Source organism: Podarcis raffonei, chromosome 14 (assembly GCF_027172205.1).
Source record: "Podarcis raffonei isolate rPodRaf1 chromosome 14, rPodRaf1.pri, whole genome shotgun sequence".
NCBI lineage: Eukaryota > Metazoa > Chordata > Lepidosauria > Squamata > Lacertidae > Podarcis > Podarcis raffonei.
Window position 1 is genome coordinate 20,502,240 of NC_070615.1, and position 25,647 is coordinate 20,527,886.

Genomic DNA, 25,647 nt, shown 5'->3' on the forward strand with positions numbered 1-25,647 from the left:
ATGGTGCTCTGGCTGAAGCAAACACCTCCGTGAGTTTCTGTATTCGCAGAAGGTCTGGCTCATCTCTGCTCACAGAAGTAGGATCTCAATAGATTCCCTATCTTAAATTGTGCCTTCTTGTTTTCTAATTGGCTTGCCAGATACTTTGGATGCGCCTGGACAGCAAAAATGTTTAATAGCCTAAATTATACTTAACATATATTCGTTTTAAAGGACATTTTATTTATTTTCTGTCAGATTTCATTTTGTTGTTATCCAGTCCATATCTGTAGGACAGGCTGGGTTGATAGAATTCTGATAAATTAATCCATGGTGTTGACTTTAATATGTATTGGGCGTATCAACAGCAATTTTTCTGCTCCTCCTTTATTATGCTGGAAAAAACCCCAAACCACTTTCATCTGTTTCCAAATAGGCTGGTAGTTTAAGTATATGTAAATTACTTTAAAATGTGTGAGTATTTTAAATTCTAATGCCACATAAAATAGTCAGCCTTTCCTTCCTTTTCTTAGTCATGTGTGAACAGATCAGTTTATTGTCTAAAATGATTGGTGAGCCCCCAGTATAAAATAGGAAGAACACGTTTAAAGAGTGCTTTATTTTTGCACCTCTTGAGTGTTTTCAGGTCAGATTCTGAACACCGATAATGTCTGGAACAAAGCTGTCTAACATAACTAAAAATGTTCTACCTTTGTGCAGGGAAGGAAGAAAAGGTGACGGCTATAAAACTATCTGGTTACTGAGCAGAGAGTTTCCCCCCTCATCTCTTCCTGCCAAAAGCACACTTCTTGTAGGTAGAAAATTATAGGTGGAAATTTGAGAAGAGAACATTGGGTAGTCTAGACTTCATGGTCTTTGAAAGCCTGGAGCAGACATTGAATGTGTATGTTGGCCATAATTGTCCCTTGGGTGGATCTTGTTTTTTGGGTCTGACTTGAGAGAGACCTGCAACAGAAACCTTGCATTACAGTGGCGACGGCAGTCTATGTTAAGTCACATTCTTCACACCATACATTTAAAGCACTATGATGTCGCTTTCAACAGTCATGGCTTCCCCTAAAAAAAATCCTGAGAGTTGCAGTTTGTAAGGGTGCTGAGAGTTGATAGGGCACAGCTACTGCCATAAGTACAATTCCCAGAGTTTCCTGGGAAGAGGGATTGATTGTTAAACCACTTTGGGAACAATGTATGGTTTTGAGTGTGGCCTTGCTGCCCAGATTAGCTTGGTTCTGCCGTAATGCACTGTTGAGGGATTCTGAACAGATTTGCAGTGTGCCCAATCATTATTGCTTGTGACTGTTAAAATTATAGAATCTCTTTTTTTAAAAAGATATTTATTGAGTTTTTCCACCTTTATACATTAAAAAATAAAAAAAGAAAAAACAAAAAAGTTAAAAACACATAAAGTTTACAATCCTTATTTTCAATAACATATTTCCCTGACTTCCCCACACCTCCCCTTCTTATATTCCAATTCAAATTGTTAATTCAACAAGTTCTTGTCCCCAATTTTTGACCTTTTTATATTTAATTCATTTTAGAAAAAACAATTTTAACTTATAAACATCAGTATTTAAACATCAGTGCTCATTCTTAAAACTTTTTTCTAAAGTCGACCCAAATTCCCTTCCACGAATTCCCCAATTTTCATACTAATAACAAAACAAAATAGAAAAAACAGATTATAATTATGCACCCTTTGGATTCCCCAACCCCCCCCCTTTCCCGGTTTCAATCCCCAACAAATGTCCATCAGTCTTAGTCTACTAGCAGCCTGGAGACCTCACGTCTGAGGCTCTTAATTCTCTCCCTCTCTGCCGGTTTTTTTGGTAGTCCTTAATATTAAACACCAGATCTCAGAGAAGCTCTGTCCCAATAGGGTCCATATTTCTTCCAGCCCGACCTCCATACTTAAAAGTGGAGCCCGAATCTTGTTTCTTACTCCTTTTAAGTCCAAATGTCCCAAAAGCTCCAACTTTCACCTTAATCAAATTTGTAATCCATAGGTCTTCAGATCTCCACATAAGGAGATCTCTCCATTCTTCAATCTTCAATTCAAAACAGATTTTCATCATCCAGTACTTATTTTCCTTTGTAGCCATCATGTCAGGCCTCTGGCTCTCCTTCGTCATCTGCAACATTACATCTCCTCCTTCCTTTCCTCAGAAACAACATATATCTCTTTCTCCACACTCTCAAATCTTTCAAGTTTCTCTTCTTGTCCAGCTGCATGGACTTCATGAGTCAAGTCCTTATCAAATTCAATGGATTTGTTTACTGTTAAGTCCAGAGTTGCAACATTTGTAGCCAAAACATCAATTTGGCCTTGTAACTTTCCCAAGAGAAGAAACACTCTGTCCAATTTAGCTTGAATTTTTCCTCCTTCAGCCATTCTTGTAATGTCCCAAAATCCCCTCTAGAGGGATTTTGGTTACTTTATCTTCCTTCCAGTTCAAATCCAAAAATCAAGTTAGTTTGTATCAGTTCTTCCTTGTTTTCAACAAAATATAACCAAATTGTAGCAAATATATCCAGCAGAGATAGCAGAAACAAAGTTCTCTTTTTCCTTCTTGACAGCTAATTTGACAGCTGTCAAACTCTTCTATATCTCCTCAACAGGCTCTCTCGCAGATCACTCCCGGGTCCGGGGGAGTGGCACTTCAGCTCTCAAAATTAGCTCTTATCCTCCAGTGAAATTACTTATACTGCCAAATCGTGAAATTAATGTCTTTTACCCAATAAAGAAGAAGAAATTCTCTCGACCTCAGTTAGCTAGTCCTTGCTTTAGATTATTTATAAGACGGGGAGACGGACTTCCTGTTTGCGCCTTCCCCGATCGTGCCTAATTCAAAAAATTTTTTTCTTTACAAATCCAATTTCCGTATTACTCACGGGTTGTTGCTTTTAGAGTCCAATTGTTCACAAGAAGAAGTCAGTGCTCTCCGACCATGGCATGCGGCTTCACTCCGCAGGAGAAGCAGTCGACTCTCAGCACCGCGCCGCTCACCCCGTCCCCCGTTCCGAAGCCTTTAAAAAGGCTCCTTCGCGGGTCGGGGGGGCGCAAATGGTGCCCGCCGAATCACCAGGTTCACAGGCTTCAGTGCCTGTGATTTCTGAGGGTCCCCGCGTCGCCGCAGCGGCAAGACCCGGATCCTGCGGAGCCGATTCCCTCCAGAGCTCGGAGGGAATCCGCCATTAGCTGATGGCGCTAACCCGGAAGTCTAAAATTATAGAATCTCATACTGAAATACATACCTGGTTGATTCAGACAAACACCAAGACAGTCTCTCCCGACTCGGTGCTCACCAGATGTTTTGGCACCACAGCTCTTCATCAGCCTCAGCTGCCACGACTCACAAGCCTCTTAGAATGTCAACACACACGTAGATGAGGATGTCCTCCTAGACATTATGTGCTTGAACCTCCACAAAGCATTCAACAAACTCCCTTGCAAAAGGTCCTTGACTAAACCTTACATTCATGGGCTGAGCGTACACTGTCAGAAAGGGGCCTCAGGTTTGAGCCCCAGCCTCATCAGGTAGGGATGGGAATGTCCAAGGACTATGGCTCTGACTCTGTATAAGGCTGCTTCCTGCGTTCATTCAAAGAATGACAAAATGTGAATTCATATGGGCCAGAAAGTGCTTGGTCTAAAGACTCTGGATTGTTTGTACCTGAAATTATCGGCTTATGGTCATGGGTGCATGTTTAAATGCCTAGGTTTCAGTCCTTTGGTCAAAAGAAGTGATTTGGGTTAATTTCTTAGATGGCTGCAGAACAAGTACTTCACCCCATCTGTCTTATCAGACAAACCCTCTTACTGTTCAGCAGGATCCGACCTCAGGTCAGCAGGTAGGAAGCTTTAGAAATGAGATATAGATGAGATGCCCTCTTTGTGATTTTGGTCACAATAAGCACAGCTCTACAGCCAGGGCAGAGGGCTCTTATCAATACAGTGAGTTAGACCCATTGGTCTAGCTAGCTTGGCTACACTGACTGGCGGCAGCTCTCCAGGGGTTCAGATGGAGTTCACCCCCAGCCCTACCTGGAGATGTCAGGAATCGAACGTGGGACCTTCTGCCTGCAAAGCAAATGCTCATCCACTGAACTGGGGGCATTAAAGATCGTGTGCCAATCAAAACACAGGCGAGGCCTCTTTGGTCATTACCAGACCCCACCTGTTCAGTGCTTAGAGCAGCAGAGCATCTGCTTTCTCCCCAAGATCTTCAGGTAGGACTGGGAATATCCCCTGCCTGAACCCCTGCAGGGCATCAACCTGTCAGTCTGTGTAATGCTGAGCTAGATGGACCAATGGTTTGACTCAGTAGAAGGCAGCATCCTATGTTCCTATACTCTCCATGAATATGCACAAACAGAGCGGTTTTGCGTAACTGGTTTTTGGTCTTCTACTCTGCAGAACGTGGTCCAGCACCATCCCTGGCAAGGTTGAGTTCTTCTCCAGCGAGGGCTCAGACACCTCTCTCCCCATCCCCATCGTGCCGCTGCCTGGTGTGGATGACTCTTACCCGCCCCAGAAGAAATCGTTCATGATGCTCAAGTACATGCATGACCACTACTTGGACCAGTACGAATGGTTCATGCGGGCCGACGACGATGTTTACGTCAAGGGGGACAAGCTGGAGAACTTCCTTCGGAGCTTGAACAGCAGCGAGCCCCTCTTCCTTGGGCAGACGGGTCTGGGCACCACAGAAGAAATGGGGAAGCTGGCCTTGGAGCCCGGGGAGAACTTCTGCATGGGCGGTCCAGGCGTCATCATGAGCCGGGAAGTCCTGCGGAGGATGGTCCCTCATATCGGGGAGTGCCTTCGAGAGATGTACACGACCCACGAGGATGTGGAGATTGGGAGATGCGTGCGGAGATTTGCAGGAGTGCAGTGCGTCTGGTCTTACGAGGTATGTAGCTGGTATGGTCCGGGGTAGCGATGTATGGGAGGAGGGGAGTGTTGAAGACTTCTTGCTATTTCTGCAGCAAGGTCTCTGTCTCCAGTATCCCAGAGTCTCTCAATCAGCATGGAAGCTGGGAGCATTTTGGCCACCTTGTGCTCCAAAGCTAAGCATTTAGGCACTGAAAACACAAGTTTCAAGAGAATGTTTTGCAAGTTCCATTGCACACCATTCTCTTGAAACTTGTGCTTTCGGTGCTCCTGAAACTTGTGTTTTCAGTGCTTACATATAAAGGGACTTCATGGAAAACACAACTTAAGTTGCTCAGAAAGAAGACATTGGAACATTCCAAATTATTTGTCCATGGAGATCAGCATTGATGATTCTAGTGCCTCCTATCTATCTATTTATTTATTTAATTATTTAATTAATTCTAGGTTGTTGTATAATCTTAGAAGGGGTGTTGCTGTAGTCATTATGAAGGAACCCTGAAATTCTGAATCTACCACTACACTAGTGCTGATAGGGAGAGCTTTAAATGTTTTTTAATACTTCTTTTTTAGCTCATATTAATGAAGAACTGTTGTGCTTTGAGAAAAATGCAAATTTAGGTGACATATCTGTCTGGAAATCTCTCTTGCTGTGTGTGTGTGTTCTCCCCCCTCCCCTGAGCAACCCACAGCATATGGACTGAAAACTAGTATTCCTCAAATTGTGTGCGATCGTTGGAGGCCTTCCAGGAAATCTGCTTTCAGATCTAATGGTTTTGATTTTGAGGAATTTCGGTTAAATTTTAATCTAGGCAAATATTCATCTCTGCATTGTGTGGCAGGGTGGGGTGGGGGGCGGATGAGAAAATTTTGGCGTTCGGTACCCTTTGTTACATTTTGATTATGTTTGGTTTATAGGGACTGGGTTCAGGCAAAAGTTCATTGCAGTTCAGTAAGTCCCTAGCTTGCCGTAAGCTCTTAAGCACTGAGGCAAAGCCCAGAGGATAACTGAAGGAGAAAATGTGGCTTTCCTTTCTTCTCTCATGGACATCTTGCTGAAGACAGCAACTTGGCGAACTACCTCCCAAACTCAGGATGTGCGTGCGAGAAATCTTAAATTGAGATAGGAAGTTAAAGGTGTGGAGAATTCCCATTAATAATAATAATAATAATAATAATAATAATAATAATAATAATTTATTATTTGTACCCCGCCCATCTGGCTGGGTTTCCCCAGCCACTCTGGGCGGCTTCCACAGAAACTAAAAATACACTCAAATTACATTAGGCAATACTTCAATGTTTGAAGATTTAAGATCTATATAAGCCAGTGTTGCTTTGTTGTTGTTGTTTAGTCGTTTAGTTGTGTCCGACTCTTCGTGACCCCATGGACCAGAGCACGCCAGGCACTCCTGTCTTCCACTGCCTCCCGCAGTTTGGTCAAACTCATGCTGGTAGCTTCGAGAACACTATCCAACCATCTCGTCCTCTGTCGTCCCCTTCTCCTTGTGCCCTCCATCTTTCCCAACATCAGGGTCTTTTCCAGGGAGTCTTCTCATGAGGTGGCCAAAGTATTGGAGCCTCAGCTTCAGGATCTGTCCTTCCAGTGAGCACTCAGGGCTGATTTCCTTAAGAATGGATAGATTTGATCTTCTTGCAGTCCATGGGACTCTCAAGAGTCTCCTCCAGCACCATAATTCAAAAGCATCAATTCTTCTGTAATCAGCCTTCTTTATGGTCCAGCTCTCACTTAGGATAATGATTAACAGAGCCTTCTCCAACCTGGTGCCTTCTAGGTATTTTGGGCTACAACTCCCACCAGCTGTATGATGGGATGATGGGAGTTGTAGTCCAAGATATCTGGAAGACTCCAGGCTTGGGGGAGGCCGTTTTCTTCAGCTCTCTTCTTTATAAGGAAAGGCGGCCAAAAAAATAGCATTGTTAGTCATCACTGCCACCGTCTTATGTGTTTTAATTAGTGCCAGAGGCAGATCTAAATAATCTCTGGCATTTTAAATTTATTCCGAAAGGGAAGCAACCGTTGCTTCTTTGTCAGCCTGTGGTGCAACCTGCGATCTTTTTGCACCATGCAAAAGCCAACCAGTTTGCAAGAGCTTCCTGAATCACCTTGCAGATGGGACTTTAACATGCCCTGCGCCAGTGACACCCATTTCTTCCCCCCACCTCCATTGCATTCCTCTTTCTCCTTTTTATTTTTTAGTGCTGAGCTTGAGGGAAAATACCCTGAAACCCGAAAGCTAGCTTTGGTATGCTTAGTTGACTGGTCTGTATTAGAGAGGTTATTCTGAAACTGTTCACATAAACTCTTACCTTTTCTCCCTGATCTCGGTTCCTGACTGATCAGAATCACTCTGTATTTCATCTTCCTGTTTTCAGACACGGTCTAAGTCACACACTCTTTCTCTCAAGTTTTGAGAACCTAGGTACTCAACAAGAGGGGAAGGTTAAAACATGTACCTGCAAAATACACTCCTGTAAGAAACCAAACGCAGGTGATGGGACGCGGGTGGCGCTGTGGGTAAAACCTCAGTGCCTAGGGCTTGCCAATTGCATGGTCGGCGGTTCGAATCCCCGCGGCGGGGTGAGCTCCCGTCTTTCGGTCCCAGCTCCTGCCCACCTAGCAGTTCGAAAGCACCCTTAAGTGCAAGTAGATAAATAGGTACCGCTTTATAGCAGGAAGGTAAACGGCGTTTCTGTGTGCTGCGCTGGTGCTGGCTCGCCAGAGCAGCTTCGTCACGCTGGCCACGTGACCCGGAAGTGTCTCCGGACAGCGCTGGCCCCCGGCCTCTTGAGTGAAATGGGCGCACAACCCTAGAGTCGGACACGACTGGCCTGTACGGGCAGGGGTACCTTTACCTTTAAGAAACCAAACAACCCCCGAGGAAGGAATTCAGTGGTCAAGCATCTGCCTTGCATGCAGGAGGTCCAAAGTATGACACCTGTGCCTCCAGGCAGAGCTGAGAGAGAGAGATTTTGTTTAAAATCTTGGGAAGCTGCTGCCAGTCAGTGTAGACTACTGAACTAGATGGATCAAGTTCCCTGTTTGAGCACCTGACTCACCACTGAGAGCTGAACAAGAAAATGAATGGGCTGTCACCATCCACCTATTTGCATTACCCATTTTTAAGGCATGTGACCCCTATGAGAGCCAGTGTGGTGTAGTGGTTAAGAGTGGTAGTCTCGTAATCTGGGGGACCGTGTTCGTGTCTCCGCTCCTCCACCTGCAGCTGCTGGGTGACCTTGGGCAAGTCACACTTCTTTGAAGTCTCTCAGCCCCACTCACCTCACAGGGTGTTTGTTGTGGGGGAGGAAGGGAAAGGAGAATGTTAGCTGCTTTGAGACTCCTTTGGGGAGTGATAAAGCGGGATATCAAATCCAACCTCTTCTACTCTTCTTCTTCTTCCCTAGTCCATTGCTCAAAACACTTTCCTCTTTTTGACTCTGGAAGTAAACTGAGATGATAGAATAGTGTTTGCTGTTCTCTAAGAGTAGAGGAAATACATTTTGATTTAGTTTTCTTTCATTTGTATGCCGCTATCCCACAGTGAGCCATGTCCAAAATAGCTTGCAAGAAACAAAATGCAGAACTTTGAGGGTGTGTGCACGCGCAGTAGAGGAAAAACCAGTTTGCAAAACGTACCAATACATACATAGGGGACGAAACTATGGAACTCACTGCCACAGGAGGCAGTGATGGCCACCAACTTGAATGGCTTTAAAAGAGGGTCGGGCAGATTCCTGGAGGGTAAGTCTATCAGTGACTACTAGTCATGGTGGTTATGCTCTGCCTCCACTTTGAGAGGCAGCAGTGCTTCCAAATAGCAGTTGCAGGGGACCACAGGAAGGGAGAGCGTTCTTGCACACGGTAACTGCTTGAGGGTTTCCCATGGGCATCTGGCAGGCCTCTTTGAGAAACAGGATGCTGGACTGGCTGGACCATTGGTCTGATGCAGCGGGGCTCTTCTTATAGTCTTAAAAGTAAAGGTAAAGGGACAACTGGCCATTAGGCCCAGTTGTGACCGACTCTGGGGTTGCGGCGCTCATCTCGCTTTATTGGCCGAGGGAGCCGGCGTACAGCATGTGGCCAACATGACTAAGCTGCTTCTGGAGAACCAGAGCAGCGCACGAAAATGCCCCACCAGAGCGGTACCTATTTATCTACTTGCACTTTGATGTGCTTTCGAACTGCTAGGTTGGCAGGAGCAGGGACCGAGCAACGGGAGCTCACCCCCGTCACGGGGATTCGAACCACTGACCTTCTGATTGGCAAGTCCTAGGCTCTGTGGTTTAACCCACAGCACCACCCGCATCCCTTTCTTAGAGTCTTACATATCAGCTATTTAGCAAACGCAGAGTAAATTCAATATTACGAAAAGTAAAACCATCTAGACACAAATATATAAGTACAGAGCAAAGAGAAAGCTAATGTGCAGTAAACTTCCAGCTTGCTGAAAGAGCTTCAGCAGACTGGTTTAAATAGATTTCAGAAGGGAGGAGGTCTTCCTTACCAGGTTGGATGATTTAACAGCTGGCTCCAGAGGAGGCCGACAGCTGCAAAAGGGAAATGCTTGGTGGAGGCGGGGAGAGACTGATGGCAAGTCCTCTTCCTTGGCCTCCCAGAAGTTCCATTTGCTTGTGGCAGTCCACATTTCATTTACTGTTAAGCTACAATGCACACACCCCATTCTATATGTGCATGACGTGTATTTTATATATATCAGACATGTTCAACCGGTCGACCGCGATCGACAGGTAGATCGCCGAGGTGTTGCAGGTCAATCGTGCGATTGAAGAAATTGATCGCCTGTGCGCTCCTGATCAGTCGCTCCATGCCCTGCCCCCGGCGCTATGTCCCAATTCCGCTGCCGCCGTGAAAGCTTGTATTCCCTCCCTTAGTGTAGTGTTGTTGTAGAGTTTTTATGCACCCCCAGAAAAAAATAGCTCAACAACTCTGGGCAATGACAATGGGTAGATCACTGCCAGTTTTATTATACTGGGAGTAGATTGCAGTCTATAGAGAGTTGGACATGCCTGATATATATGAATGAAAAGAGGCCACTTTTGTTTCTCATTTGGCCCTATTGTAGGCTATTTACCAGTATACAGAGGTCAAACCTTGAAAGCCAAGTGAGAATCTACTAAAGGGCGTCTGTAGCCTGCCTTGAACATAATGTGGGCAGATGGCAGCTAAGCGATGGCACAGAAAGGTAATCTCTATGCCACCCCACGATACTACTTGCCGGCGATTGTGCTCAGCTTTGCCCTGAGAAAGTAGCTTTCTTTCTCCTTCACCAGAGATTATAAAAGGAATTGTGCAGCTGTACTTCTTAAAAAGACAGGGCGTTCTTTATTAGTCTGGCTAGGCTACTTTTATATCCTTGTATCTTCCGAATGACCTTCATCGGGTGATAGTAGAGAGGAGGAGACAGGGTAGACATTGCAGCTGCTTTGTATATATGGGGTTGGTGCCTGGGAAGAAGGGGAGGTCAGCTTTCGTGAGAAGATGCACTGTTAATCTGCTTCCAGTTAGTTAGAATGACCTCTCCTAAGGGAATAAGCTGTTGGCTGTTGAAACTGATAGGGCATTGGCGTGCAATGCAGGCGATGGCAAGCTGAATGGGTGGTTGTGTGGGGAAAGGACCTTACGGTGATTTGTCTTGGAAATTTCATTTGTTCTTTTCTTAAGAACTTTATGGCTTGCGGCCAGAAGGCCACCGTAATCTAAAAGCAAAATAAATTGGGCATCCATAAACATAGAAACATAATAAAGTGAAAAGGTATATTATGATGATAACATCACAACCTCCCATTCAAGTTAAAAGCAAATACAATAAATCCTCTCTTTATCAAAGTCAACAACAAAATGTTTTAAACTCAAAAGTACCTCTGACATACTCAGCATCAAAAAAGATGATCAAGAACTTGGGGCACTCCATATGCTGGTCTTGAATTTTCTTTTCTTCTAACAATAGGCATTTCATAGTGTTGTAAAGTCATGGAATACTCTTTGTTCTTGTTTGCAATTTCCCTTTAAAGGAAGGGAGATTCTGGGTCTTTATGAGCAAAGTTTCTTCCTCTTCCCATTGAGTTTTTAAAACTGAAAGTGGGTTTGTTTGTTCCTGTTTCTGCATCTTGCAAGTCTTAGCAACTTATCCTTGTGAAAATAACACACACACACCAAAGTATTTCTGAAGCTGGAAATGAAAACAAAGGGCTGGTGGGGGGAGCTGCCCAAAATAAACCTCTGTGTGGTTTACAAAGGTGCGAGTGATGGGCAGGCTTCTCTTTTGCACAGAGTATTTTGGGTTCTGGATGGGCACCCCACCGAAAAAAAATAGCTCCTGCTCTTCCTTTACCAAAGTGGAACCTTATGACTTTGATGGAAACTCTTGCGCATAGTGTGTCTCCTGGCAAAACGGCACTAAGGCTGCCAGAAACAATCCCATCCACCGATCCGCAGCCTTCTTTTTTCATCAGCGCAGGCTGCATTAAAACCTGGCTGCTGTCTTGAGGGCTGCAGGAACTATGATTCCCTGGACTGCTGCCCCTGTAGGGCAAACTGCAGGCCAGGGTAAGTTTTTCTAGGACCCATAATTGCTCTGCCCTCCGAGGCCAACCCTTCCCACCCCAACCCCATGCTCAAAGGCTTTGGGTCAGACTAGAGCTTTCCCCCATACAATTCTTGCCTAGAGCACTGGTTTTCAGGTCTTGTCCTGATCCAAGGTGGGTTGCAACAGGAGCATTTCCACAATACAAATATATATTAAGAATGGGGTCCTCAGATGCATGTCTGTGTCAAACGTGAGTCCTGAGTCTGAATAGATTGAAGATATGTGGCCTAGAGGTTCCTGGTTCTCATTCCAGAGTTATCTTAGACCCAGCACTGATAAGTTGTTCTCTGTGTGCTCTAGGTAATGCACACAGCTATGGCAAGGTCTGAGCTCAGTGACAGAGCATCTGCATCGCATGCAGAAGATTTCCGATTCCATCCCCAACATCTCCACACTGGAGTGGAAGAAATCCTGGCTGTGAACTGGAGAGCTTCTGTCAGTATTGTCTGTAGGCAATACTGAGGTCAATGGACCAATAGCCTGACCCAGGGACATAGGACACTTCTTTATACCGTATCCTATGTTTTCCCAATGCGGTTTAGAACATAAGAAGAGCCCTGCTGGATTAGGCCAGTGACCCATCTAGTCCAGCATCTTCTTCTCGCAGTGGCCAACTAACGGGAAGCACACAAGTAGGACCTGAATGCAGCAGCTCTCTTCCCTCCAGCAGTTTCCAGCAGCTGCTATTTAGATGCATACCTCCTCAGAAAGTAGAGGTAGACCATAGCCATTAGGGTTTGTGACACAATTCCTATGTGTCATTCCCTTATCCTTTGTTGCGTCCTTTCTTGCATTGCTGCAGGCTTTTTTTTTGCTTACAGTCATGTTCTTGATTGTTGCTGTTATGCAGTTGTGCGGAACCTTTTTTACCCAAAGGACTGCATTTGTCTGTGGGAAACTTCTCAAGGGAAACACGCCAGTGGCTAGCAGGTCCAGAGGCAAGAGAACATGGGGCAGATCAGTGGGTGTAGCTCTTACCTTTGTACTGTAGGCTTTTTTTTTAAAAAAAGATTTTATTAAGTACAGTGGTACCTTGGGTTACAGACGCTTCAGATTACAGACTCCGCTAACCCAGAAATAGTACCTCGGGTTAAGAACTTTGCTTCAGGATGAGAACAGAAATTGTGTGGCAGCGGGAGGCCCCATTAGCTAAAGTGGTACCTCAGGTTAAGAACAGTTTCATGTTAAGAACGGACCTCCAGAACGAATTAAGTTCTTAACCCGAGGTACCACTGTAATCAGAATATTTTACGATGAAGCAAAGGCTACATTTGTTTTTATTTAACACACACTATGTACATACAGATAATATATTATACACACACAAAACCCACCAGTGGTGCAAATCATTGCTCAGAGGCTTACACAGTACAGTGGTACCTCGGGTTAAGAACTTAATTCGTTCTGGGGGTCTGTTTTTAATCTGAAACTGTTCTTAACCTGAAGCACCATGCTGCCGCGCCGCTGCCGCATGATTTCTGTTCTCATCCTGAAGCAAAGTTCTTAACCCGAGGTAATATTTCTGGATTAACGGAGTAACCTGAAGCGTATGTAACCCGAGGTACCACTGTAATGCCTAGCGATAGCAGGAAGTTCTGTTTTGGTATTTGCTTTCCTTCCCCATCCCTAGGTTTGACTGCGCAGATGGGCAATTGCTTTTCAAGACCAACGACCAAGACTATCCATAATTCAGGTTTTCTTCCACAGTGGAAGAAAGGGGGTGGAAAGGAGTTGATAGGCCTCTTTCATTTGTGTAGGTTATGAAGTCATACCATAAAAGTGTACAAAACAGAAGAAAAAGTTCCACTCCCTTTAACAGAATACAGCTTCAAAAAAAGAGAGACATAGTTAAGGCAAAATAAGGTTTTTTGCAAACATGAAAATAATATTTTTTATTCCATAAGATAAAATGCACACTACAGACAAATGCTAAGAATGCGCTCTTGTGTTTGCTTATAGGCCAAATGCCAACTAAAAGTGAGCGCTCCTCAGATTTCCCAGACTGATTTAACAGTCAGTCCCTCTTCCCAGGGAACTCTGGAAATTGAAGCTCTGTGAAGGAGAATACAGGATCTCCTAACACCTCTTGGCAGGCTTATCGTATTACAGTCCACAGGATTGATACCGCTTCATATGTGTGGTGCCGAAGGGACCTCTGAAAGTGGTGCAGCTTGTGGGACGCATAGCAGTGAAACAGGGTTCTTCCTCTTACTGTTGTGATAAGACTATCAGTGGCAGCAGAGCTGCTGCAGTAGAGAGTAAGAAAGGAATAAGGAGTGTCTGGCACACCTGCCAGACATGGTGGTGCTTTAGACTAGCAAGCAATGCAAGGTGGGGTTCCTTGTTTGACTGACATTTTGCAAACAAATCTCGTGAGCTCTGCAGCTTCTCAGTTGCCATGCTTAGCCTTAATTGAGCCTTAAAGCAGTCTCCAGCATTTTTAGCAGTAAAAGCTTTTCCGAACCCCCTGATGGTGTGAACTTTCTTGGCAGCCAGCTGGAGCCTCTCAAAATCTTGCCAGGAATCCTGATTGTCTAAAAGGGTAGGGATTATCTCCTTGCCCTGGCTGGGACAAAGTGACCTTTAAAGTTTTTGCTTCCCAAGCCCAGGGACGTGGCACAGAGTACCAGTCTGCTGTACTGCTAATATGGTTTGAGCTTTTGAGGAAGTTTAAATGGCTCGTTGGTTTGGTTTGGAGTGAAACAATGAATTTCTGCTACAGTTGGGTTTTGTTTTTTTTTTAAAAAGATGATTTTCTGTGGCTATTGCCACTTTAAATCATCTTTATTGTCAAGGATTTGCTGTGTGGTTTTAGCAACAATAAAAAGAGAGTTTTCTATTGTCCTTAGTGTTGGAGGACTGGATAGCTCTGGCTCTGCCAATCTCATCACAGCTCAATCTTTTCTCACTGAGCAGTGAAGAGTCTTGGAAAAAACTGCCTTTCCCCCCTATGTCCTTGGCAGTAGCTATTTTAAAACTTTTTAAATATTTTAGTAGGCCAGGATATATTGTCTTAAATTGCTTTCAAAATAGCTGGGTGCTGCCCTAGGTAGAGCTGAGGGCCTGTTTAAGTGCTTAGCAGAATCAAGCGATGGGAGAGAGAGGAAAACTCCCCTCCTTGGATTATATTCAGGGTGCAAGAGGGAAGGGGGAATCTTTAAATAGTCATCTATCTATCTTTTGCACATTCAAGTCTAGCCTAAGAGGCAGTACAATTCCCTTTCAATCAAGCTACACTCACCCTGAATGGGAAAATCTGTGCACGTTCTTATGTGTGTTTTCTTGCAAATCAGGGGTTAGGAACCTGTGGTTCTACAGATGATGCTGATGGACTCTAGCTCCCTTCAGGCCCAGGCAGCAAGGCTAATAGTCAGGGGTGATGAGATCTGTAGTCCAGCAGGCTACCGGTTCCCCATACCTATTGTAAACAAATGCTCCTCTTTTTCCTACTTTCTTCTGTCTATCAGTGGCCTCTCCTTTGTTACCCTTCGCCCATCCTGTTCGGGGCCATTTTGCAAATTGTAGACTAGGGATGAGCATGTGAGGTTGCCTTATGTTGTGCCCGGATCATTGGTTCCATCTGGCCCTATGATGCCTGCTCTGACTGGAAGCAGAATTCAAAGCTGAGGTGTTTCCCAACCCTCCTCATCCTGAAATGCCAGGGATGTTTTGCATGCAAAGCATAACTCACTGCATTACAGCACCTTTCCAAATGAAGTAGAGCAGGTCTGTGGGGGGCCTTTGGCCCTCCAGGTGTTGCTGGACTACAACTCCCATCACCCCTGACCATTGGCCATGCTGGTTGGGGCTGATGGGAGTTGTAGTTCAACAAACGTCAGGAGAGCCAGTGGTTCCTCACACCTGGCCTAGAGAGCATGCCCTCCCAGTGTTAAGGCTGCTTCCAAAGTCATTTGGTTTCTTGGTAAGATTCCTGCACTAATCTGGTGTGTGTGTGTGTGTGTGTATGCGCTGCCTGGCTTGGTTGTACAAATGCTCCAACATTGATTCTGGCCCTAGCCATGCATTCAGGGTGAATGCATGTAGATTCAAAGTGGGACAAGGATTCCTTCCAATCCCACCCCCCTCCAAGAACCTTTTGCACGCCAGCTTTCTGTCCCACTTTGACTTGTTGAGTGTGAATTTCTGAAAGGGCATTTGAAGTGTGTTCAGGTGAGTGTGCTTAGAAGTCTCCCTCCAAGGCTCCTGATTATCCGGAGTTTCTGGATGCAGGGAGGTTTCTAAGAGTGATCAGCTGAAGGCAATTAGAAGATCCCTTTGGACCTTTGCACTCTGTGCAAAGGTTAGAGAAGTGGAATGCGCTTGGCATGCACTTGGGAGGTGGGGCTTGCACAGCCTCCCCCTCCCCTCTTAGAGCCCATGCATGTTTGCTCCAAACACATGAACAGGGCTTCTGTTAATTAGGCTATTCTTGTTCCAACCTATGCCAAAGTCCTCTTATCTTTGGAAAATGTTGAAGAAGGGGCACAGTGGTTCTGGGACAACTGGGGAAAGTCTCACTGGTGCTTAACAACAAATTAGCAGCTCTTAAATAACAGCTTATGCTTGGACAAGAAACTGGGCCTATAACCTAATAGGGTCACAATGTTATTTAGATAAGGCCAGCTCTGTTGGCATTAGTCATATTTATTTATTTTTATTTTTTAAATAACGTTATTCTGCCAAGCCAGCCAACTCTAATAGTTTCCGTGTGGGCTTCTGTTATTAGCCCCACTGCAGTGGTTTGTGAATGCAGTTGGCAAGTAAGCCAACCCTACAGAGAAAATGGGCTGCGTGTAAAGTCTTGAAGGCTTTTTCTTCTTTTCATATCGATTGCAATATAATTCCAGAAAAGCAGCCCCTGCTTTATTAGCTTTTAACAGGTGCACAGCTCTGAATGTGAATGCAGGAAGTGGCTTTTGGTTTTTATGTGTGTTTAAAAAAATTGCTTCTAATAATAATCTTTGTTCATCCAAGCCCTTCTGTCACAGCGCCTTCCTGAATGGAACAAGTTTTCTTTGTTGAATAACAGTGAAAGTTTTCCAGAGAGAGTGTGTGTGAGTAACTTAGTATGGGCATGACCGGCAGGGATATTGCTGTTCTGTGAATAGCACTTCCACACTAATGAAGCATTGCAGCGTTGGGCCGTGATTAATTACTTGGCAACAAGCCCTTGCAAACAAAAAAACAAGAAACAACCTTGAAACAGACCAAAATGCTTTGGCTGTGTGTATCGCCCTATCAAGTTGGTGTGGAATGTTAACGGGAAGGCATTGCATGAAGCTGCGACTGTTATGTTGACTTCTTGAGAGCATAGTGGTATGAAAGCACGTCAGAGTGCAAGTAGATAAATATGGCGGGAAGGTAAACGGCATTTCTGTGCACTGCTCTGGTTCGCCAGAAGCGGCTTAGTCATGCTGGCCACATGACCTGGAAGCTGTCTGCGGACAAACGCCGGCTCCCTCAGCCCATAGAGCTAGATAAGCGCCGCAACCCCAGAGTCATCCACGACTGGACCTAACAGCCAGGGGTACCTTTACCTTTACTTTATCACCCTGTTAAGTTGGTGTGGAATGTTAACAGGAAGGCATTGCATGAAGTTGTGACTGTTATGTTGACTTCTTGAGAGCATAGTGGTATGCATTTAAATGGCGGCTCCTGTGTGATATTATCATTAACAATAGCAACAACAGCAACAATATAATAATAATAATAATAATAATAATAATAATAATAATAATAATAATTTGTATACCACTCTATACAAATTGATCTCAGGGCGGTTCACAACATAAAATCACAATATAAAAGAACACAAAGTGCGTAATAAAAACAAAGACAATCCAATAATCTCCCCTTCCACAACACATTTTAAAAAGGCACCAGATGTCAATCAGCTAAAGGCCTGGTTAAAGAGGAACGTTTTCGCCTGGCTCCTAAAAATGTGTAATGCAGTCAGCAGTCGAACCTCCCTGAGGAGCGCATTCCACAAATGGGAGCCACCGCAGAAAAGGCCCATTCACATGCTGCCACCCTCTGGACCTCTCGCGGAGGAGGCCGATGAAGAAGGGCCTCAGAAGATAATCTCAGGGTCCGGGAGCGTTCATATGGCGAGAGGCGGTCCTTGAGGTATTGCAGCCCAGATTTTAAACTAGGGAGTGGGCAACCTCAAGGGCCAAGTGCGGCCCTCCAAGCCTCTCTTGTCTGGTTAGCAGGATTCTCCCCATGCCGCACACCTTAGCCTAGGCCTCTCTTCACACCCTCCTTGAGTGTCTTTGCCTGGCTGGAGAGCATCCTTGATTTCTGATACTGCTTCTTTCTTGCCTGGATGGAGGATTATTTTTTTTAAAAAAAAAGATATTTATTAAAGTTTCCAATTTTTTATACAAACAAAAAACAAACAAAAAGATTAAAAAAAACATATAGTTCAAAAAACATACTTTTCAATAACAAATTTCTCTGACCTCCTCATACCTCCCCTTCTTGTATTCCATTTCAGGTTATTTGTTCAGCAAATCCTTAATTTAAAGCATTACAGCTTATAATATCACCTTATTTTCTATCCAAGCCCTTTTTTTTCATCCATGTTTCTTTATATCATTACAGCTAGAAACCACTCAATTTCAATCCAACATCATTCAATATTCCTTAATTTTGCAATATTTCTGTAAATAGTCCTTAAATTTTTTCCAGTCTTCTTCTGCCGACTCTTCTCCCTGGTCACGGATTCTGCTTGTCATTTCTGCCAATCCCATACAGTCAATCAGTTTCATCTGCCATTCTTCCAGAGTGGGTAGATCCTGCGTCTTCCAATACTTTGCGATGAGTATTCTTGCTGCTGTTGTAGCATACATAAAAAAAGTTCTGTCCTCCTGGAGGGAGGATTAAAGAAGGATGTGTAGAAACTAACCCACAAGTAAAAACATGGATTCATTGTGTAGGTTTCCCCCCCGGGGGTATGATTCTGAACCTTCTTTTGTATGTCAAAGGTCTATATTATTTTATAGCCTCTGAAGGGACTTAAGGGAATGGCACATTACATAAAGCTCTCCAACATCAAACAGGAGTACTCAGTTAAGGATTTTGCATAAACGATATAATTTATGTAAGTGTCACAACATTAATAAAACCAAGTGCTGTCCTTCTGAAGTTCTGTGCCACCACAAAACCTCTCCCTGAAGCTTGGTCTTTCTTCTGGCTGGAGAGGAAATTGCCTCATCTCATTCACCTCAGCTCCACAGCAGTCTTCTCAAAAGGGTTGGCGTTCAGGAAACTGAAACCTGCAGCCCTTCATAACGCAAAGGATATCCACAGACAATGTGGAACTGGGGGAAATTTCACCACTCATTTTAAAACTTTAAGGGGAAACCTCAGTACTAACTTGCTCTTATGGAAAGGAGACCACGGGCACAACCCCAACTATTCTGAGGTAAAAAAAAATAAATAAGCCCATAATGGTGGCTACTCTCTGCCTCACCTCACATGAGCACTTTTCGCTCTGGGTCTCCCACTACTGGCATGTGGCCCTCAGAAGATTGCCTGGAAGGGAGTGTGGCCCTTGTTTCAAACCACAGACTTAGGTTGTTGGGGCCATCAGGGTGTGTTGTCAGCTTAATAGTAACATAGGAATCTGCCTTATTCCAGCTCAGGTTATTTGGTTGCTGTAGTACTGGCTTCTTTAACTGCCTCTCTAGGGTCTTGGGCAGAGGTCTTCTGCTGGAGCCTTTAGTGTAGTTGTTTGTTTATTTATTTAAAGTATTTATTTCTTTTTACCTTGCTTTTGTTCAGTGCTTCCCGTCTGTAGAGGAGGTGGGTGGGAATTATATGGACTTGCTGGCTTCTTTCCTCCCATCATCCGCTCTCTTAAGAGACTCAAAATGATGCCACTAAACTAGTCTTTCTCTCAGTGTTACTCCTTTCTGTCAGTCTCCATAATGGTTTCCTGTCGCTTTCTGTGTTAAAGCTCCTGGTCCCCCCTTGTCACCCCAGATTCATCGCGTTGCCCCTTGCTTCTTTCTTTAGATATGCTTCAGATGTTAACATCGGCATCAAAAGTACAGGAAACGCAGCTACCTCTTATTTTTAAATGTTTATCTGCATGTCTGTCTTGTATGAAACGGAACTTTTGCATCTCTCTGTCGGTGAGGAGGTGCGTCACGCACTCGGTTTGCAATTTGGAGCTGTGTCACGAGACTGGAACAATGAGACAGCTGCACTTCCTGTTTGCACCATAGCCACATCTAAAAGCATGCTTATCACACAGTGTGGCTGGAGGTAAAATGTGCCTTGGAGCACCGTCTCTCTATTCATATCCCAACCTTGTTGCATCTTACATGTGTTCTAAAAAAGGAGAAGTGCTAGATAGGTTGCTTGGCTCAGTGATCAAGTCTCCGTAAGTGAGCTTCATTTTCTTTCCAATAGTTCTCTGTTGCAAATGTATTTTTAAATCCAAGACCCAAGAAAATGGACCCTGCTCAGAAAATTTATATAAAATAAATTAAGGCTTGCTCAGTGACCTTCTTATGGCTTATGTAGGCTCAAAGAGAGTTGAGGGGGGGGATTCTAGCTTGTGCTGGAACAGTCCAAACCTCATCCTTTCACATCTGCCCTCTAATCGTTGATGAGAAGAGGTAGCCCGAGATCGTATCTCCCCTGGCCAAAAATAACTCTGTAGCATCGCCTGGCTGTATATGCTCGGTTTTTTTCAGCTTGAACATCTGTTGAGCGAGGAGAGAAGATGTTCTCCCTACCGCAAAAGAAACAAGTTTTTCTTTTCGGTGTCTGAGACCATAATCCTTTGCTTTGCCACGCAATGGCAGCACAGCAAAGCCTCACCCACACCATAAATTTAAAACACATTTATACCACATTAACAGTCATGGGGAATTCTAGAAACAGTTGTTTGTTAGAAGATGCTGGGAACAGTAACTCTGTGAGTTTTACCACCTTCAGCTGCACTTCCCAGGATTCTATGGGGGGAGCCACGACTGCTAAAGTGGTGTAAATGTCTGGGGTGGGTGTGACACAAATGTGGCTTTCCTTTCTTTCCCCCCAGTGCAAAGAAAGATCCAATCCTCCATCCGTATTTGATGTAGTCTTGTGCAAGAGACATTTTATGGAGTTGGGAAGGAAAGAAGCGCAGGGCCAGCCAATGATCGTAAGGTCATAGGAGGATTGGTAGCCCTGCTGGTATTTACCATAATTTTTGCTCTATAAGACTCACTTTTCCGCTCTTAAAAAGTAATGCAGGCTGCGCAGCTATCCCAGAAGCCAGAGCAGCAAGAGGGATTGCTGCTTTCGCTGTGCAGCGATCCCTCCTGTTCTGGCTTCTGAGATTCAGAATATTTTTTTTCTTGTTTTCCTTCTCCAAAACTAGGTGCGTCTTATAGAGCGAAAAATACGGTAAATTCTGGTTGCTGCTGTAATTGCTGGTGGATTTTGAAAGTGTCTCAGGAGCAGTTCAGCCGCTTGAGTCCCATGGAAGGCAGTGATGGACACCAGCTTGGTGGCTTTAAAAGAGGATTAGACAAATTCATGGAGGATAAAGCTATCAGTGGCTACTAGCTATGATGGCAATGCTCTACCACCATAGATGCTGTGTTAGATGGGTCATTGGGCTGATTCCAGCAAGGTCTTCTTATGTTCCTATGAACATGGCGGTTAATAATGGTACCTGCCACAGTGATGGGTGGGGTTGAGTGCCCTCAACTGCACCAGTTTAATCCCCTCCCAAGCATGAATTGCAGGAATTACGCCCATATGGTAGAAAAGAAAGGGATGTGTACCCAAAAGAAGCATGACTGGATTGGTGGTTTAGTTTGCTCTGTGCTCCCAAGGGTGACTCAGCTATTTCCCCTCTCATCTGCATCACCCCAAGTCCTGTTCTGCTTTCTTGGGCATGCAAAGTGTGATGGAAATAAAACACCATATTTTTCGCTCTATAAGACGCACCAGACCATAAGATGCACCTAGTTTTTGGAGGAGGAAAACAAGAATTCCCCCCCTGAATCTCTGGGATAGCTTCTGGGATAGCTTTCCCTGAAGCTTCTGGGATAGCTGCACAGCCTGCATTCGCTCCATAAGATGCACACACATTTCCCCTTACTTTTTAGGAGGGAAAAAGTGAGTCTTATAGTGCAAAAAATACGGTAGTTCCCTAGGAGCCAACTTTCACATAGATAGTTACAGCTCTCTATGTTTGCATTTATTTCTGTGGTTTTCAAAGACTCTAGTTTCTACCGTGGGGTAGTTCAGTTGGTACAGCATGAGACTCTGAATCTGGTCCGGGCCCCATGTTGGGCAGAAGATTCCTGCATTGCCAGTGGTTGGACTAGTACAGAACAACAAACCCCAGTGTTGCAAACTTAACACAACAAACAACACAAGCAACACGAAGACCAGTATGCTAGATAGCACTGCAATGCTTATTGCATAATATATATAATTTAGTACAACAAAAACAAAATATGTACACTTGTAAATTCTCTAATATATTTGAAATCAAATGAACACACGTCTGTCAATCTTTGAAAATCCGTAGAAGTATAATAAGTCTATAGTTGAAACAAAGTAATAGATGCTATTCTGTGGGCTAAGCAGTAAAACTTTTTAGGCATTTGTGGTGCCGAAGTAGCAAGTGAATAACAACGTAGGACAGTGATCCTGGATAATCTGACTGTTTCGCTGGAATCTTCTTCAGCACAACCCATAGATTAGAAAAATGCACAAGGAGCAGTGGTTATGTATATTATGCAATAAGAATTGCAGTGCTATCTAGTATACTGGTCTTCGTGTTGCTTGTGTTGTTTGTTGTGTTAAGTTTGCAACACAGGGGTTGGACTAGAGTAGGCATAGGCAAACTTGGCCCTCCAGATATTTTTGGGACTACAATTCCCATCATCCCAGACCACTGGTCCCATTAGCTAGGGATCATGGGAGTTGTAGTCCCAAAACAGCTGGAGGGCCGAGTTTGCCTATGCCTGGACTAGATCATCCTTGGGGCCGCTTCCAGCTCTTTGATTCTCTGATACACAGACACACCTCTTTCTCTATTCTCCATGCAGATTTGTAAGAGGTATTATCAGCATTCAAGGACACATTCCAGTCAGCAGATCTAGTAAGAGAAGTGGCCTGTGGAGAGGGAATGTGGCTTGGCAAAAGCTCCAAGAGCCACATAGAAAGACTTGGAGCGCCACATTTGGTCCACGGGGCCTGGTGCTCCCCACTCCTTGCCTATAGCAAGGGGTGCCCCAGATAATTTCATTGTTACACTAGTTCTATATAGGGACAGATGGCCTTTCAGGTACCTTCCACCAAGCAGTTCTTGTCCCACGCCTAGCTGTCACGTCCAAACAATGCCCAGAAGACGAAGAGTTAGGTGTTCAACATAGAGCCAAGCAAAGTTGAAGCCAGTGAGCAGAGGAAAAGGAGGAATTCTAGAGGTAGTGTTAAAAATAAATAAGACAGTTCCCTGATCAACTCTCTGTTTGGGCTATCGAGAGGCATATTTCTCCTGCAGAAATAGCCATGTTCCTCTGGGACTGACACAAAGACTCTTTTGTAGCTGCTCTGCCGCACATCTGTTTTGGCTTCGAACCATTAAAGCGCTGCATCCCCCCCCCCCCCGAGAATGATTCCGCACCCCCAAGCAGATTATTTTGTAACTTTGTCTTGCTGGGTGTATGTGTATCATATTTCCTACCATCCCCCACTAAACATACACACCTGACAATAAACCCCAGGCCATAATTCAGTTCCCACACTACAGTTTGCAAATAGTTACACAGTGGTCTCACCATAGGTACCTCCCCACCTGTATGCTCTGTCGCAAGGCTGATGTGTACACTGTTTGGCACTGTATTTGCTAGACTGGTTTAAAATGGCTCCCCTGGGCTTCCTGGTTTGCGCCTAATAACATTTACACATTTTTACGAAGAAGTGCCAGAGAAGTCCAGCGGTGCTTTGTGGTGTCACTTCTGAAAATGGCCTCAGAAAGTTTGAGGGTTTCTAGGTGAGAGCGCCAGAAAGTTCAGGCATTAGTTTATTTTCAGTGATTTCTTTGCATTAGGCCTCAAGCCCACCACAGTGGGACTAGAACCTGAAATAATTGTTGTTGTTATTATTACATTTATTTCCCAACTTTCCTCCAAGGAATTCAAGACGTTATAGGCACTCCGCCCTCCACATTCTATTCGTACAACAACCCTGTGAGGTAGGCTAGGCTGACTGGTCCAAGGTTGAAGGTGTGTCAGGTGTGGGATCAGTCTCTGTACTGTCACCAAGTCTGTGCCCCCCCTTCAAAAGTGCCAGAGATGCTAATGAAACTCATCAATGTATCCTCTTTTAAGATCTGTAGGCCAGAGAATGGTTTTTGTCTTAGGAAGATGCATTTGAGCAGAGGTCAGCAACCTTTTCCAGCAGGGGACCGGTCCACTGTCCCTCAAACCTTGTGGGGGGCCAGACTATATTTTGAAGGGGAAAAAAAATAACGAATTCCTGGGCCCCACAAATAACCCAGAGATGCATTTTAAATAAAAGCACACATTCTACTCATGTAAAAACACCAGGCAGGCCCCACAAATAACCCAGAGATACATTTTAAATAAAAGTACACATTCTACTAATGTAAAAACACACTGATTCCCAGACCGTCCACAGGCTGGATTTAGAAGGCGATTGGGCCGGATCCGGCACCCGGGTCTTAGTTTGTGTACCCATGCATTTGAGTGTTGGGCCAAGGCCTCAGAGAACATGGTTCAAATCCCCACCCAGCCACGAAGCACATTGGGTTACCATGGGCTGGTCATTGTCTCTCAGTTTAGCCTAACTCACAGTTTAGCCTACTTTGCTCATTTATCCCAGCATTGTCTAAACCAGATGTGGGCAGTCTATGGTCCTCTGGATATTGTTGAGTTAAAGCTCCCTTTATCCCTGCCCCAACTTCTTGATCTGTGACGTTCTGAGAAACTGAATTCGACCTTTACGGTTCACACACAAAAATGTTAAATGGCTGAGGTAAAGAAGAATCCAAATTCTGTACATGTTGAGGCAAAGGGTGGGCGATAATATGTCCTGTAAAATACAAAGCAAGGCATCCCAGGTCAGTGAGTTTTGTTGTTTAGTTTTCTTCCTGCATTTAGTGTCTAGACTTCATGAGTAGGAGGTTTTTGAAGCTTCAGGATACTGTACAGAGTGACCTTACTTGGAGTGTGGGTGTTGAACCAGAAGGTTTTAAGGAAAGCAAACTTTGATAGTGATTTGGCAGTTGGCAATTCAGACAACCATTCATGCATGAGGGAAGCAGGAGGGGAGTGGAAGGCAGCTGCTCTGAAGTTTTAAGTTTAGAGCCTTCCCCAACCTGGTACCCTCCAGATTCTTTGGACTATAGCTCAGCTAGCTAGGAGGATATGGGAGTTGTAGTCCCAAACATCTGGAGGGCATCCGACTGGGGAAGGCTGAGTTAGAACTTTAGCCAAACAGAAGGCCTAACTAAAGTCTCGTGCAGGATTCAAACCCCAATCCTTTTAAATTAATTAAAAATGCTGTTTTTAAAAATAGAATTTATATCCCATTCTTCCTTTCCAAGAAGCCCAGGGAGGGAAACAGATACGCTGTGTAGAAACAAAAGCAAAGTAAACACTTTCTAAAGCAGATTAAAACCTTCTAAAACCAATGACAATAAAAAACTGCTAAAAGCAGTTACAGTTAAAAACTTTCCGAAAGCCATTACAGGCACCCCACATCCCACTTGCGTGCAACCGTGTTTACGTGGGTCATCGCGAAATAAATAGATTGACCTTAATAAGTGGATAAGATAGTTATCCACTATCTCTTTTCATATTTCTTTATCTTCCTGTTTGATTGCAAGGCAGTGTGATCCACATGAGAGATAGATCTGGACTCCAATCTCCCGTTTTAGCTCTCAAGTGACTGGAAACCTTTGGGGCTCAATTAATTTCTAACTTCAGTTTCCCATCTGTACTGTTGGATGACTGATTAAGACTGTAAACGTCTGAAAAGGTTTCATTTTTTGTCTTTTGCACAGTGCATAGTTCATGCTAGGCATGCGATATTTTTATTACTACCATTTACTTCACACAATACTGTTGATGTACGCCCCAATAT

At 44.3% G+C, this 25,647-nt stretch overlaps 1 protein-coding gene across 1 annotated transcript in view; it reads left to right on the plus strand.

The window, feature by feature from the left end:
• The window catches only part of CHSY1 (chondroitin sulfate synthase 1), a 94,269-nt gene that overhangs the window by 10,772 nt on the left and 57,850 nt on the right, over nt 1-25,647 (plus strand). Inside the window, exon 2 of the mRNA XM_053365416.1 lies at nt 4,418-4,913. Within this exon, the coding sequence (XP_053221391.1) occupies nt 4,418-4,913 (496 nt within the window). The remainder of the gene's footprint in view (nt 1-4,417; nt 4,914-25,647) is intronic.